This window comes from Drosophila innubila (genome assembly GCF_004354385.1).
Source record: "Drosophila innubila isolate TH190305 chromosome 2R unlocalized genomic scaffold, UK_Dinn_1.0 1_C_2R, whole genome shotgun sequence".
Classification (NCBI taxonomy): Eukaryota; Metazoa; Arthropoda; class Insecta; order Diptera; family Drosophilidae; genus Drosophila; species Drosophila innubila.
The window spans coordinates 20384535-20397096 of NW_022995374.1; the positions used below are offsets into that span (position 1 = coordinate 20384535).

General features: G+C 35.6%; 1 protein-coding gene across 2 annotated transcripts in view; it reads right to left on the reverse strand.

The window, feature by feature from the left end:
• The window catches only part of LOC117785339 (protein dead ringer), a 29043-nt gene extending 22029 nt beyond the window's left edge, over positions 1-7014 (reverse strand). For both annotated transcript variants that reach the window (XM_034623298.1, XM_034623297.1), the window contains exon 1: positions 6126-7014. In XM_034623298.1, the coding sequence (XP_034479189.1) occupies positions 6126-6212 (87 nt within the window). In that variant the 5' untranslated portion in view covers positions 6213-7014. The remainder of the gene's footprint in view (positions 1-6125) is intronic.
• Positions 7015-12562: the final 5548 nt, after the last annotated feature.

Sequence of the window (12562 nt, forward strand, 5' to 3'; positions counted from 1 at the left end):
AATACAACAACTGCAACAACTACAACAACATGTATGACAAGATGCGGGGCACAAAGAGCCGACACGAGTGGGCGGGGAGGGGGCAACTATCTAACTGCAAATTGTATACGTATTGCGAGAATATTCAATTTATTTGCTGCTGACAGTTTTTATCACTAATTAGTTTACATTATTTTCGATAGAAACTCTCGGCTGGAAAATAATGTAACTTAATTTATTATCATTGCATTTTTGACCACAAATGCAATTTACGTAATTTGTTTTTATTCTTGTCGTTGTTGTTGTTATTGTTGTTGTTACATGTTGATATGAACAACAATTGTGGCATTGTTGCATTGACAAATTGTCGGAAGCACTCAGGGCTAAAAGATCTGCTACCCGACGGCATTCGAATTGAACTCAACAACAAATTGTGACTGCGCTAGAGAGACAGAGAACAGGAGAAATGAGAGAACGAGGGGAGAGAGTTGGACTGTTGGACTGTTGGACAACGGACAGAACCATGCCGCATGTGCAACATGCCGTGCTAATTTAAAACAAAAGGACGCTCCGTTGCGGCCACTGGAAATCCGTAATGTGACAAAGCGCTGCCGATTGTCGAGTGTCCGTGCCAAGCTGTGAAGGGCGCAGCATGCAAACAGGATCAACTAACTACCAGGGACAAGAGAAGCAAGTCCTCAAAGGTCCTAGGCAATAACAAGCAGGCAGGCAAACGTTTATTGTGTGAAGGATTAAGATTATATAGCAGGCTTATGCCTTTCTCTCTCTCTCTCTCTCTCTCTCTCTCTCGCTTTACTTTTGCTGTACATATGGCACTGTGTGTGTGTGTTTTTTTAGGCTGAACTGTAAACTAGATGTCCTAATGTTCTTATGACTCAAGTGCTCTTTGGGCGTGCTGGCGTCTTAAGTTTATTAACATCGTATTTTCATAGTGAAATTTTGTAGAATTATCTATTATACTTTATGTGCTACTATAATTTGTTTAATTTTCCTGGAAAATCGCCTTTCAAATCAACAGAACTGTAAAAGTAATAGATTCGTTAGTTGGGCAATCAGCGAGATTTAATTTAATTAAATTTTTATTTTATTTTGAAAGTTGTTTAGTTATTGTAAGAGAGTATCTAACAAATTCTTGAGCAGACACAATCGATCGATTACATATGCTGATAAATTTCGAAAAACTCTACCAAAAACTTAATTTTTCTCTGATAAAAAAATTTAATATGGTTTTCATTTTAACAGAAACAGAAACTGAGATTAAAAATAATATTTTACTTATTTCTTAACAATTAATTTTAATTTATAATCAAGCAACATTTTCAAATAAAATGGAAATTAAATGTCAAACAAAAAGTTGAACTGAATTAATTAAGAGCGGAAATTGTAGAGATTGATGCGGTTCAACTTTAGAATTTCTATTACTATAAGTAATTTTAATATTTTTAAGTACATCTACATGCACACATCTCAACATTTTTTAAAAGCATACATAAATGGCGGCTTTTCTCACATCTGAATAAAAATGCGCGCAGACATAAATAAAAATTGCTCATTTACGCATCTACCCCGTGGCGAATTATTTCAACGCGCTGCAACGATGACGACGACACCAACAACAGCAACAACAACAACAGCTACAACAGCAAAAATCCAACGACTAAAAAATAAAATAAAAATTACATATTAAGGGCAGGACTAAAACATGTGCAACGTGGTCGATACGGAAACGCCGCTGCAGGCGGAGAGCATGAAAATAAAATTAAAATGCAAAACGTATCTGTGAGATACTTTCGTGTACATACAGACACACACATGCCCAGATAAGTAAATATGTAATATGAGTGCGAGCAAGAGTGAATGTAAGCGTGTGTGTGTGTGTGTGTGTGTGTGTTGGTGTGTGCGTCGCGTATTTCATTCGCTCGCAACGCGACGAAGCGGAAAAAATAAAGCGAATAAAATATAAAAAAAGAAAAAAATGGAAACAACAAAACAGAAACTGAAACCGAAACGGGCAACAAACATAATGGCGCATTCGTTGTGCCGGTTGCCCGCTGGCTGGACGACCCAACGAGTAAGCGAACGAGCCGAGCCCACTCCCCTATCCCCCTACCCCCCTACCACCTATCCACGTACCCCCCTTACCCACTCCAGGCCTCCCCAACAACCAACTACCCACTATTATATGGGCGCTGCACGCACGCCCATGCTAGGTGAGTGTGTGTGTGTGTGTGTGTAAAGGCAGACGAAAATTTCGCGTAAACAATAAAATTACAAAAAATGAAACCGGTTAAAAAAAGCAAACGGATAAGGGCCAAAGACTGTTGCTGTTGTTGTTGTCGTTGTAAAGTTGTAGGTAAGTTGACTTGCTGTTGTTGTAGTTGTTGTTGCTTTTCTTGTGGTCTGCGTCTAGTTTCGATAGCAGGCGGCAATTGTAATTAAAAAATGCATTGTTTTTATTACGAGCCAGCGAGCCAAACGACGAGGACAAGCCGACAGCAAACAGCTCAATACGAATACGAATACACACACAGACACACACACAAGTAAGCATTGCCTGACTGTGGATCGTATAGACGATAAACGAGCTTTTGCCCGCTCAACTTCAACTAATTTCTTTTCTCATTCGCTTATTCATTCATTTAATATCGCTGCGCTCACACACACACACACATACGCACGCAAGCGAGAGAGCTTTCGTGTCGTCGTCCGTTTTTTTTTTCTCTTATTCTTTCCAACTTTTTGCAATGCAGAAAAAAAGCCACGCCCTTTTAGCGACGCGACGACGCGACTGTTGGCTTGTTATTAGTATTTTGATAATAAGCTTTTTATATACGTTTCATTATGTGTCTGTGTGTGCGTGTGTGTGTGCACTGTTTACTACTTTTTATCGCAACTCATTCGCAATTGGCAATTGCAGCTGCTGCAGCTACTGCCAATGCTGGAAAATTCTAATTAACAATTTTATTAGCTATGGTTGAAAAATAATTCATAAATTCAATTTAAACCAAACTGTAATAATCATAATTTTTATTAGCTTTTTTTATTGTGTGCTTTTGGCATTTGTCGCCATTGCTTTTTATAGCTGTGACATTTGGTATTTGTTTTTGAGCTTATTATTAATGTATGTATGTATGTTTATTTATTTTCTTTTTTAATTAAATTATAAAATTTGCTATAATAGCAGTTTCTAATACGCATGTAACTAAAATGGCGCCTATATCTGCCATCCCCTTCCAGAAAAAAGAAGACCATAAAAGCAACAAATTTCTTTTGTCATTGCGTTTGAAAGCTCAGAGTCATCAAAAGTGCCCCAAAGGGGACAGCAATGTTGCCTGGTATACTTAATCAAATATTTTTACCGCCCGTTATGCAACAACGATATACATAAATATATAGACACTTGCCCCCGAGAGCGCAACAAAGAATTTAATACAAATCGTTGGCTGTCAGCGAACAAGAAGCCAAACAAATTATAACAGGTGCCGTTGCCGTTGCTGAGTGCATTAAGAATGCCACACAAACATGCCCCCAAGTTATGGGGATTGAGTCCGGAATGGGGAAAGTGGTTGGGGGCAGCAAATCAGCTAATTTTCCATTGCTTCATACCCAAATACACTGACAACAAAGTGCTAAACTGTTAGGAATCTGTAAACCAAAACGGCAGTTAACATCACTGAGATTCATACACACACACACACGCACATACACTCTCTTACTCACACAGACAAGAAGAAGAGCAACAGCTCCCACAGTCCACACAGTCAGTGATTTAATGTGGGAACTGAGAATGGCGCTGATGTTAAACACGTGCGACGCCGGACACCCTACCAAAAAAAACAAAAAAAAAAAGTCAACTTGTAAGGCATCTTTTTTTTTGTGTTGGAGTTCAACTGAAAATTGAATGTTGGCTTGTTTAATGGGGTTTACAATATTGCTTGATTTAATTTAAAAACGATTCAAAAATCAGGCAAACTTCAATCGTTTTAAACTGTGCGTTTAACCCAAGTAATTAAAGTTGTGCCTCAAATGACCGAACCGACCACAAGATGCAGCAGCAACATCAATGGGGCACGACTTTAACTTCCACTTCAACTGTAACTTCAACTCCGATTCCCAATCCCATTCCCATTTCAACTACGACTTTGCTTCATTTGAAAATTTATGACTTTTTGACAGCCCACATTATTGTTTAATCGTGACTTTTGGGCAAATCTCAGGCTCGTCTGCAGCAGCTCTCTAGGATTTTGATACGACTATTGATATTAAAAATCGGACGCGCGAATGAGACCAGCATAAAATGTGACACTCATAATATAAATCGGATTGTTTAAAGCAGCCTGGTTAATTAAAAACACCCACATATGGTATATCTATAGAGAAATGTCCACTTGGCTGAAAATTGAAATTGATACACCCTCGCAACGATCGATTCGCATTCAATTAAGACGGTCAAAACTTTGACATTCATACGAAATTTTATGCAAAGAGGCAAAAGAATCGGATAATGACAGAATGAGTAAGAACAAGTAAAGAGTAAAGTAGGTGGATGACCAAGACGATTGATGACCGGGTACAATGTTTGCACAACGCTATCAAAAGGGGCAATTCTGAGGAGATGTCCAAAAGCGAGGCTATTAAAAATTATGTAAATACAGTATGTATAAAGTCTGGCTCATTGTTGATCAACGCACCAAACTGTCTATCAACAGTGAAATAAAAATGAAAGAAAAACAAAAGGCCTAACAAGAGTTTTATTGAAGAAGAGACACACACACACACACACACATTTCATACCTGTACCTATTTACACACACACACATTGTGGGAGAGTGTGTGTGCATGGTAGAGAGGCAATAAAACCCATTTAATATTCATTTAAGGTACTAACAAATAATGCAAATATTTGAACATTTTATTTACATATGAACGCCATCAAAGAGTTGAATTGAAAGAGATCTTTCAATTGATGAAAGGTGAACGAGATCCCACAGAAGGCCTATACACCTAGGTAGCATATAAAGGTATAGGAGGTATAGGCCTGGCTAAATGGGCTCCACTGCTCACAAAACAGATGAATCTATTTGTATTTATGAGTATGTCTGTATGCACTTAGCTATCTATGTATCTCTGTGTTTCTGTGTGTGTATATAATAAATGCGTTGTATGACCATTTAGCATGTCACCTTTTAACGGCTCCACGGCAAACAAAACGAACACATCAACGGCAAAAACTCAATAACCAATATAACTTGCCTCTGCTTAATTTTGAATCAACAATTTAACATTATAATTACGTTTCGAATCATCTGCAAACAGACGAAAAGACTCGGAGAATTGCATTAATACAAAGCTTTTAGTCATAATAATATCGCGACCAAAGAAGCAACGTAAAGAGAAGAGAGTGAGAGAGAGACAATTACCAAGTTTATACGACAGCTTAAGTTGGCATAAATAAAATCGGGGTGTGTTTTAGCGAAGTTTAGATTTTAAGCCCGTCGAATTACATTAAAGTTTCGCTTGTCGCTTTGAAATTTAGCACAAAATATCACCTAACTCCCATATAACAAAGTCATATTTATGTCTTATACAACACTGTTACATAAAAATTAATAAATAAATAAACAGGTGTTGTATGGATCATTTTGTCTATTTAAGGCCTCTGATTACTATTGAAGTGATATTTAGATGTTTGATGCATACAAATTAAAGTCAAAATTTAAAATATCTCTCAGATAAACGAAAACTGCACAAGTTTCCTTTAATCTGAGTTTGCTTTAATCAGATTTAGCTGTCTTATAAACCTGGTAACAGAGAGAGAAGCTTTCGATGCTTTTGTTGTCATTTGCCGTCGGCAAAGCGGCAAAAATAATAACAATAATTGGCAACACTTTCATAGTGATTATGACACATGTACTCTATGCATAATAAAGTTTGATTTGGGGAATAAAAAATGCAATAAAAATACAAGATAAGCCACATTACTGATCATAGGTTTTTTTAATTACAGTACTGACATAAAATACCCAGATTATAAAAAGTACAAATTATAAGGTTAATTTTTACTGTTATTAGGTATTGAAGAAAACCCTATTTATAAACAGTTCGTTTAGCCTCATTTTGCTTACCAAATCGTCACCCAAATCGGAATCGCGTTCAATATTGTTATTTGAACGGCCGCTACAATCCATAGTCGGATGCACTCGCAGTTGCATTAGTGCGAGATTTGCTATGAAAACTCCCGGAGTGAAACTTGAATTTATAATGATGATATAAAGCACAGAGATTGCAGATTGTTTCGATTTATAGCGAAATTAATGCGCGAATTTTCAACTTTCTATGTACGTAATTTACACAGCACACTTTGTTGTTGTTTCTTAATTTCGTTTCTCTTACTTCTTTTTTTTTTTTCGTTTGTTTGCCTGATTTGCTTTTACTTTTGCTCCTGCATTTATATCATCGAATTACCGTTATCAAATAATGGCGAGGTGACAACTCTTGTTTTATGCTTTTGCTCTTTCTTTTGCTGTTATTTTTGTTGTTGTTATTTCAGCAACTGGGCAAAATGGAATTTCGTTAAAGCACCGTTTAATTTATCACAAACTCGCGGTATATTTGTTGTCTCGCTTTTTGTTTAATTTCTGTGAATAATTTTTCGTTTGTTGCTATTTAAATTAACACTAATTATATTTAAGTGTTTTTTACTTTTACTCAGCAGTGTTATCGTTCTATTTATCGCCAACTCCTTTTTTTAGCGCGCACAACACACACACAGAGATACACAACACCGATTAAAATTCAGATTACATTGATGCAAACGGCGCAATGTTGTTGTTGTTGTTGGTACTGTTACCTGATGGTGCCTGATCGGTATCGAGATCGGCTCCTGTTGCTTATTAATTAACAATTTGTTCATTTATTTCACGTTTGATATCGCGCACTGTCCGCCGCATTCGCCCGACGCACACGGAACTCCAATTGGGAATAAAAATGATTCTCTCAGCACATCAAAAACGACGCGGCAAAAGCAAACGCGCGCCTAAAAATGTCTCTCTCTCTCTCGCTCGCTGCTTCTCTTCATTTGAAACGTGTGGGAAATGAAACACGAGCAGTGCTGCGCTGTGTGTGTTGTGTCTGTGCCATTTTCATTCCGTTTTCAATTGTGATGCGCTCTCTCCTCTCGCCAGCTGGTCTGGCTGGCTGGCCAATCGGATTGCCGTTTCAACTGTGCTCAGGTGGCATTCAATTAAATTTGTAATCGTAATCTATGCAATACGAAAGTCGTATATGTATACAATGCGCTCGCCGCTCATTCGTTCGCTACAGACACACTCACACACAGGCACACACAAGCACTTGCGTCTGTGTGTGCCCCCCCTGAGTGTTAGTGGGGCTACACTGCTGAGCATGTTTATGGTGCTTGATTCAAGTGGTGTTTGCTCAGTTTCTAGTTAGCTCGCTACGCATCGCATTTGTGTAGCCCAGTGTCGTTGTGGCTGTATTTACATACATACAATACATACGTACATGTGTAAATATTGTTTGTGTATCTTTCAATCATAAATGCGCCGCTTTTTTATACGCGATTTAATTTCAAATACGCCCTTTTCATATGGAGAATTGTAGTTTTTGGGGCGTTAACATTTGTGGCTGGACTTTGCCAGCTAAATGGCGTTTGATATGCACCAGACTGAGAAACCAGACGTTTTTCCCCCCAATTGAGCAAATTACACACTTTCCACTTACAACAAAAACGGCATGCAGAAACTTGATTAATGATTTTGCGAGATAAATTACACTTGTAATGGTCCAAAACGGTAGGTGGAATGAATGGCCTGACTATATGTATACTGTACACAGATAAGATAGAATGAATGCCTTTACCGTTACACTTGGCAGCAGCCCCCGCAAATAATTTCAGTTGCTGTTCGATTTGCACTAATTTGAAATTGATGAAAGCAGCGACGCAGCGTCGCAGCAGCAGCGCAGAGAGTATATCAATTTTTGGCGGCCTGTCTGTTGATGTACATTGTACAAACAGTTGGTCAGGAAAGTGTTTTGACAAAATTAAAAATTAACATTCTTTTAAGAATGTAATTCTCATTTAATTTTTTTGCTATGGCTTTTATAGAACAAGTTAAATAAAAGAAAATGTTTAAGGGAATTTTTATTTTATTAGAATACTTCTTAAATAACTGTATACTTATTAATAAATTCCTTATTTAAATGATTAGGCACTTAGGCTAAGACTTAGACTATATTTTTTCACTTTATCAGACTTAAATTCACCAACTCAATGTGAACTTCAGTAAGCCTAATATTTTCGGAATGAATTTAGAACAAGTTAAAGGTTTTCACTTCCGATAAATTTTTATTTATTTTTATATGTATTAATTTTAGTTCTTATTTTATTTTTAAAAAAGAAAGCAGAAAAATAATACATATCGAATTTATAATTATTTTATAATACAAAAAAAAGATTTATTTTGTCAAAACACTTTCTTGACTAACTGTATGTATATGTGTGTGTGTGGCACGCTGGCATTTTGTAGGGAGCGCAGGCGCTCATCAGACATCACCTCCCACCCCTACCCCTAAACATAGCCACAGCCATAGTGCGGCATTGGGTGACGGGCTGCCACCCCCCAAAGTGGAAGGGGAAGGGCGTCGGCAGAGACCCACAGACTTGACTGATGATGAAGTGAGAAAGTAATTAAATACAATTTTAAATGTGACTAATGAGACGACGTCAAATTCGTGGCGCAAATGAGTCGGTGGTGACCGAGGGGGTGGTGGTGCTGGTGGTGCTAAGGCGTGGCGGTTGGGCAATGGGAGGCAGGGAGGGGGGGTACTGTGGGAGCTCTAACCATCGTCTTCAAGCGGAACGCATTTATCAATATTCAATAAATAGAACGGCATTTTCGCACGCACACCACAACAGACGGATCCGCTGTGCGTGTGAAACAAAATGTATCCATAAGATACACGGCATAAGTGCGCGCACACACACAAATTTACATAGATGTACATATGTATGTATGCATGTGTGTGTGCCTTGGCAAGTATAACAATTACCGTTTGTTGTTGCCGTTGTTGTTAACTTTCATTTGGGGCCAAAGCTATTTGATTTTCAAAGTACGTCTCGTCCGCATTTCAAATGCTAAAAAATCGACGAGCAACAAAAGCAAAAAAACAAAAAATAAAGCACAGGTGAAATTTGTTGTGCTTCGCTGTTTTTGTGTTTAATTCATAGATACACTTATTGGTAAATACATATACATACACACATGCATACATACAAATAACTGAGTGTGTTCGAGTACGAACATCGTTTATTTGTCAACACGTCCATTTCCTGCATTTTGTGTTTTAGCCGAAAATGAAATATGTACGTATCCGAAACAATTCGAAAATAAATAAAGAAATCAACGATACTCAGACATGTAGATACAGATACAAATACAGATACAGATATAGATACTTATTTGATGTTATTGTCCACACACATCCGTCGCAAAAGGGCTGTGGCTTTTAGAGCTCTCATTAGTTGATGAGTATTATGTGATGTGATTTGGAAATTACACTTATCTATGCGACTTTAATGTGTGACTTCATGGGAAAAACAACCTTTGAAATATTTGGAAACTTGATCTTCTGACTAAGAGGGGGAATTTCTATCAAAAAAAAATGATAAAACGTGAACGTAACGAATCTTTACACTTCAAATTGTGATTTACTAAAATTTCCTGTTTCATATCTAAAATGCAATATAATTATAATTTGCATTATGAATAATTAAGTCTAAACTTTAAAAAGTTTCAAAAATTTACGATATTCCACATAGTATATTCCAGTTTATACTATAGAAAAGTATTAATAGCATAAAATACATATATTAAACAATTTCAAATCATTTTCATTATAAAATCTTCTTAGTTATTATAAAAATTATTTTTTGTTTAGATTTATAAAAGATTAAATTTATGAGAAATGAAAAAGAAAATTAATTATTAACTAATATAACAGAATAAATACCTGTTAGCAATACTACATAAAAGTATTGATATTTAACAATATTTATATATTTCCATTATAACATCACAAAAGAAAGTTCAATCTTATAGTTAGTGTAATGTTTTTTAATTAATTAATTTTGTTTTTTTTAATTAATTAATTTTGTTTATCTAATTATTCTGTTATTATTTACAACAACTTAAATTAAACTTATATGCTAACAGTTAGTGTAATGTATAAACATTTAAAAAAATTTATTTCATTTAGCTAAACATTTCTTCAGTTTAATAACCGATTAAATTTATAAGAAATAAAAGAGAAAATGAATTAATAATTAATAGAACAGAATAAATACCTGTTAGCATAAAAGTATTGATTATTATCAATATTTATATATATTCATTATAAAATCACAAAAGAAAGTTCAATATTCTAGCTAGTATAATATATAAGCATTTTAACAAATTTTTTTCATTAACTTCAACATTTCTTCAGTTTAATAACCGATTAAATTTATAAGAAATAAAAGAGAAAATTAATTAATAATTAATAGAACAGAATACTTACTCGTAAATACCTGTTAGCAAATGTAGATCACTCAAAATATAGCTCACCCTTCACTCTGCCCGATATAAAAAATGCGAATATAATTATATGTAATTTTCGGGCCATTTACAATTTCAACGCGCCGAGGTCCAGAGCATCCACGGGCAGCTATGCATATCGGTCCCGGGTCAATTAATAAAACACCATTTAAGGCATCATTAATTCAGAAAATGCAATTTGTCAATCGGACGGGGACAGACAATCACAGAGTTTGTGGCAAACGTGTGAGAAAGCGATTTCGATGTTGAACTAACAAGAAACTGAGAGACCAAACTGAGAGTTAGCCTCAGCATACATACATACATATAAGGCCCTGGGCTCATACTTATACTCAAACTCATAGACATAGTTAAAGCCAAATTGATTAACCAGATCAACATCAACATCAGCATCAACTTCTCGTCGTATGAATGAACTCGAGCTCAAACTCGAAAGCATTGCCGATAATTGATGATATTTAGCTAGAGATTCCAGTCTATTTGTATTCACATTCAACAAAATGGATATGAATATGGCCAGGGGATCATTTCAGATCGAATCGTTTCACACACTCACCCAAAATTTGCTTGCGGCTCTAAAGCAACAACTACAACAACAAAAGCTTCAACTTTAGTTTAGCGTTTCATTAACAATTTTGTTATATCGCTTTTGGATAGCTGGCAACTGGTAACAAGCTTTTCAATACGAGTATATAGCCAAATTAGTAGTGGAAAGACAGTTAGAAGCAATCGACAAATTCATTCACAAAAACAATATGCATTTAAAACTAACTGTCCAGTTAGTCACCTCTAAGATAGATACATTCCGCGATGAGCATCATTAACTTTTGAGATGAAGTTTTGGCAACAGCAACAACAATGAATACAACAACATGAACAGCTCCATTTACATCAACGATCGCTCCAACTTCCTCTCCAGTCCATGGCTTGGCTATTGAATTTATTTTTATACCCATTTAAAATTAATATAATACATGTAACTTTATTTTTATTCTATCAATTTTTCTTAATTCTATTTAGATGATCTCAGATGATCCAGCCTTTTGATTTTTCTTAAGAAACTATTTTTTATTATCTTCTTCTCTTCGCCCACCTTCATATTTCTCTTCTCCTCTTTTTTTGTATTTTGTGACATATAATTCTTTCTTTTTTAAAATCATTAATAACATATAACAACCTCAACTTTAATGAAAACAACTTGATTTTTACTAAACATAAATTTTTTAAGGTGATCTTAATATTTTAAAAATTTAATTAATATTAGATAGTTATCTGTGGAATTGACTGGGTATCTGCCAGACGATCACTCTCATCTATTACAAACTTAATAATTTTTTATTTTGTTAGTTGGTTTTGTTGCTGGAAATATTTTTAATGAAGTCGGGCAAAGTCGTTGCCAAAAATAGAATATCAATTTGGGCAAAAAGCATAACGGATGCGCCTGTCAATATTTTGACAGTTTCTCTCCCAGCATAAAGAGGCCCACAAAATGAAATGATGAGAATCGTCGCACATCACGAGAGACTTTCTGACGTCGCATCTGGCTACGAATTCGACTCCGTCTCCAACTTCGTCTCTTTCTCCGTCTCCTTCTCCGTCTCCATCTTCCAGTCTGATGCCGTGTAATGCACAGTTCCATTCCGGGAATGTTACAGCAAGCCTTTAATTGAATTTCACTGGATGCTGCTGCTGTATATGTATACACTGAAAAAAAGACCAACTTCTGAAATAAAGAACATTCATCTTAAATATTTTGTTATTAAAATAAGAACATTTTAAACCATATTACTAATACTAAGAATATTAATCTAAAAAATCAAAGTTCTTAATAATTAAATAAATATTTTAAATTGTTTTTGGCGCTCTGGTTAGAGAAACCTTAACAAATTTAAATAACATTTATAAAACTTACCAAGACAGAATAAAATTACAGTGTAAATCAAAAT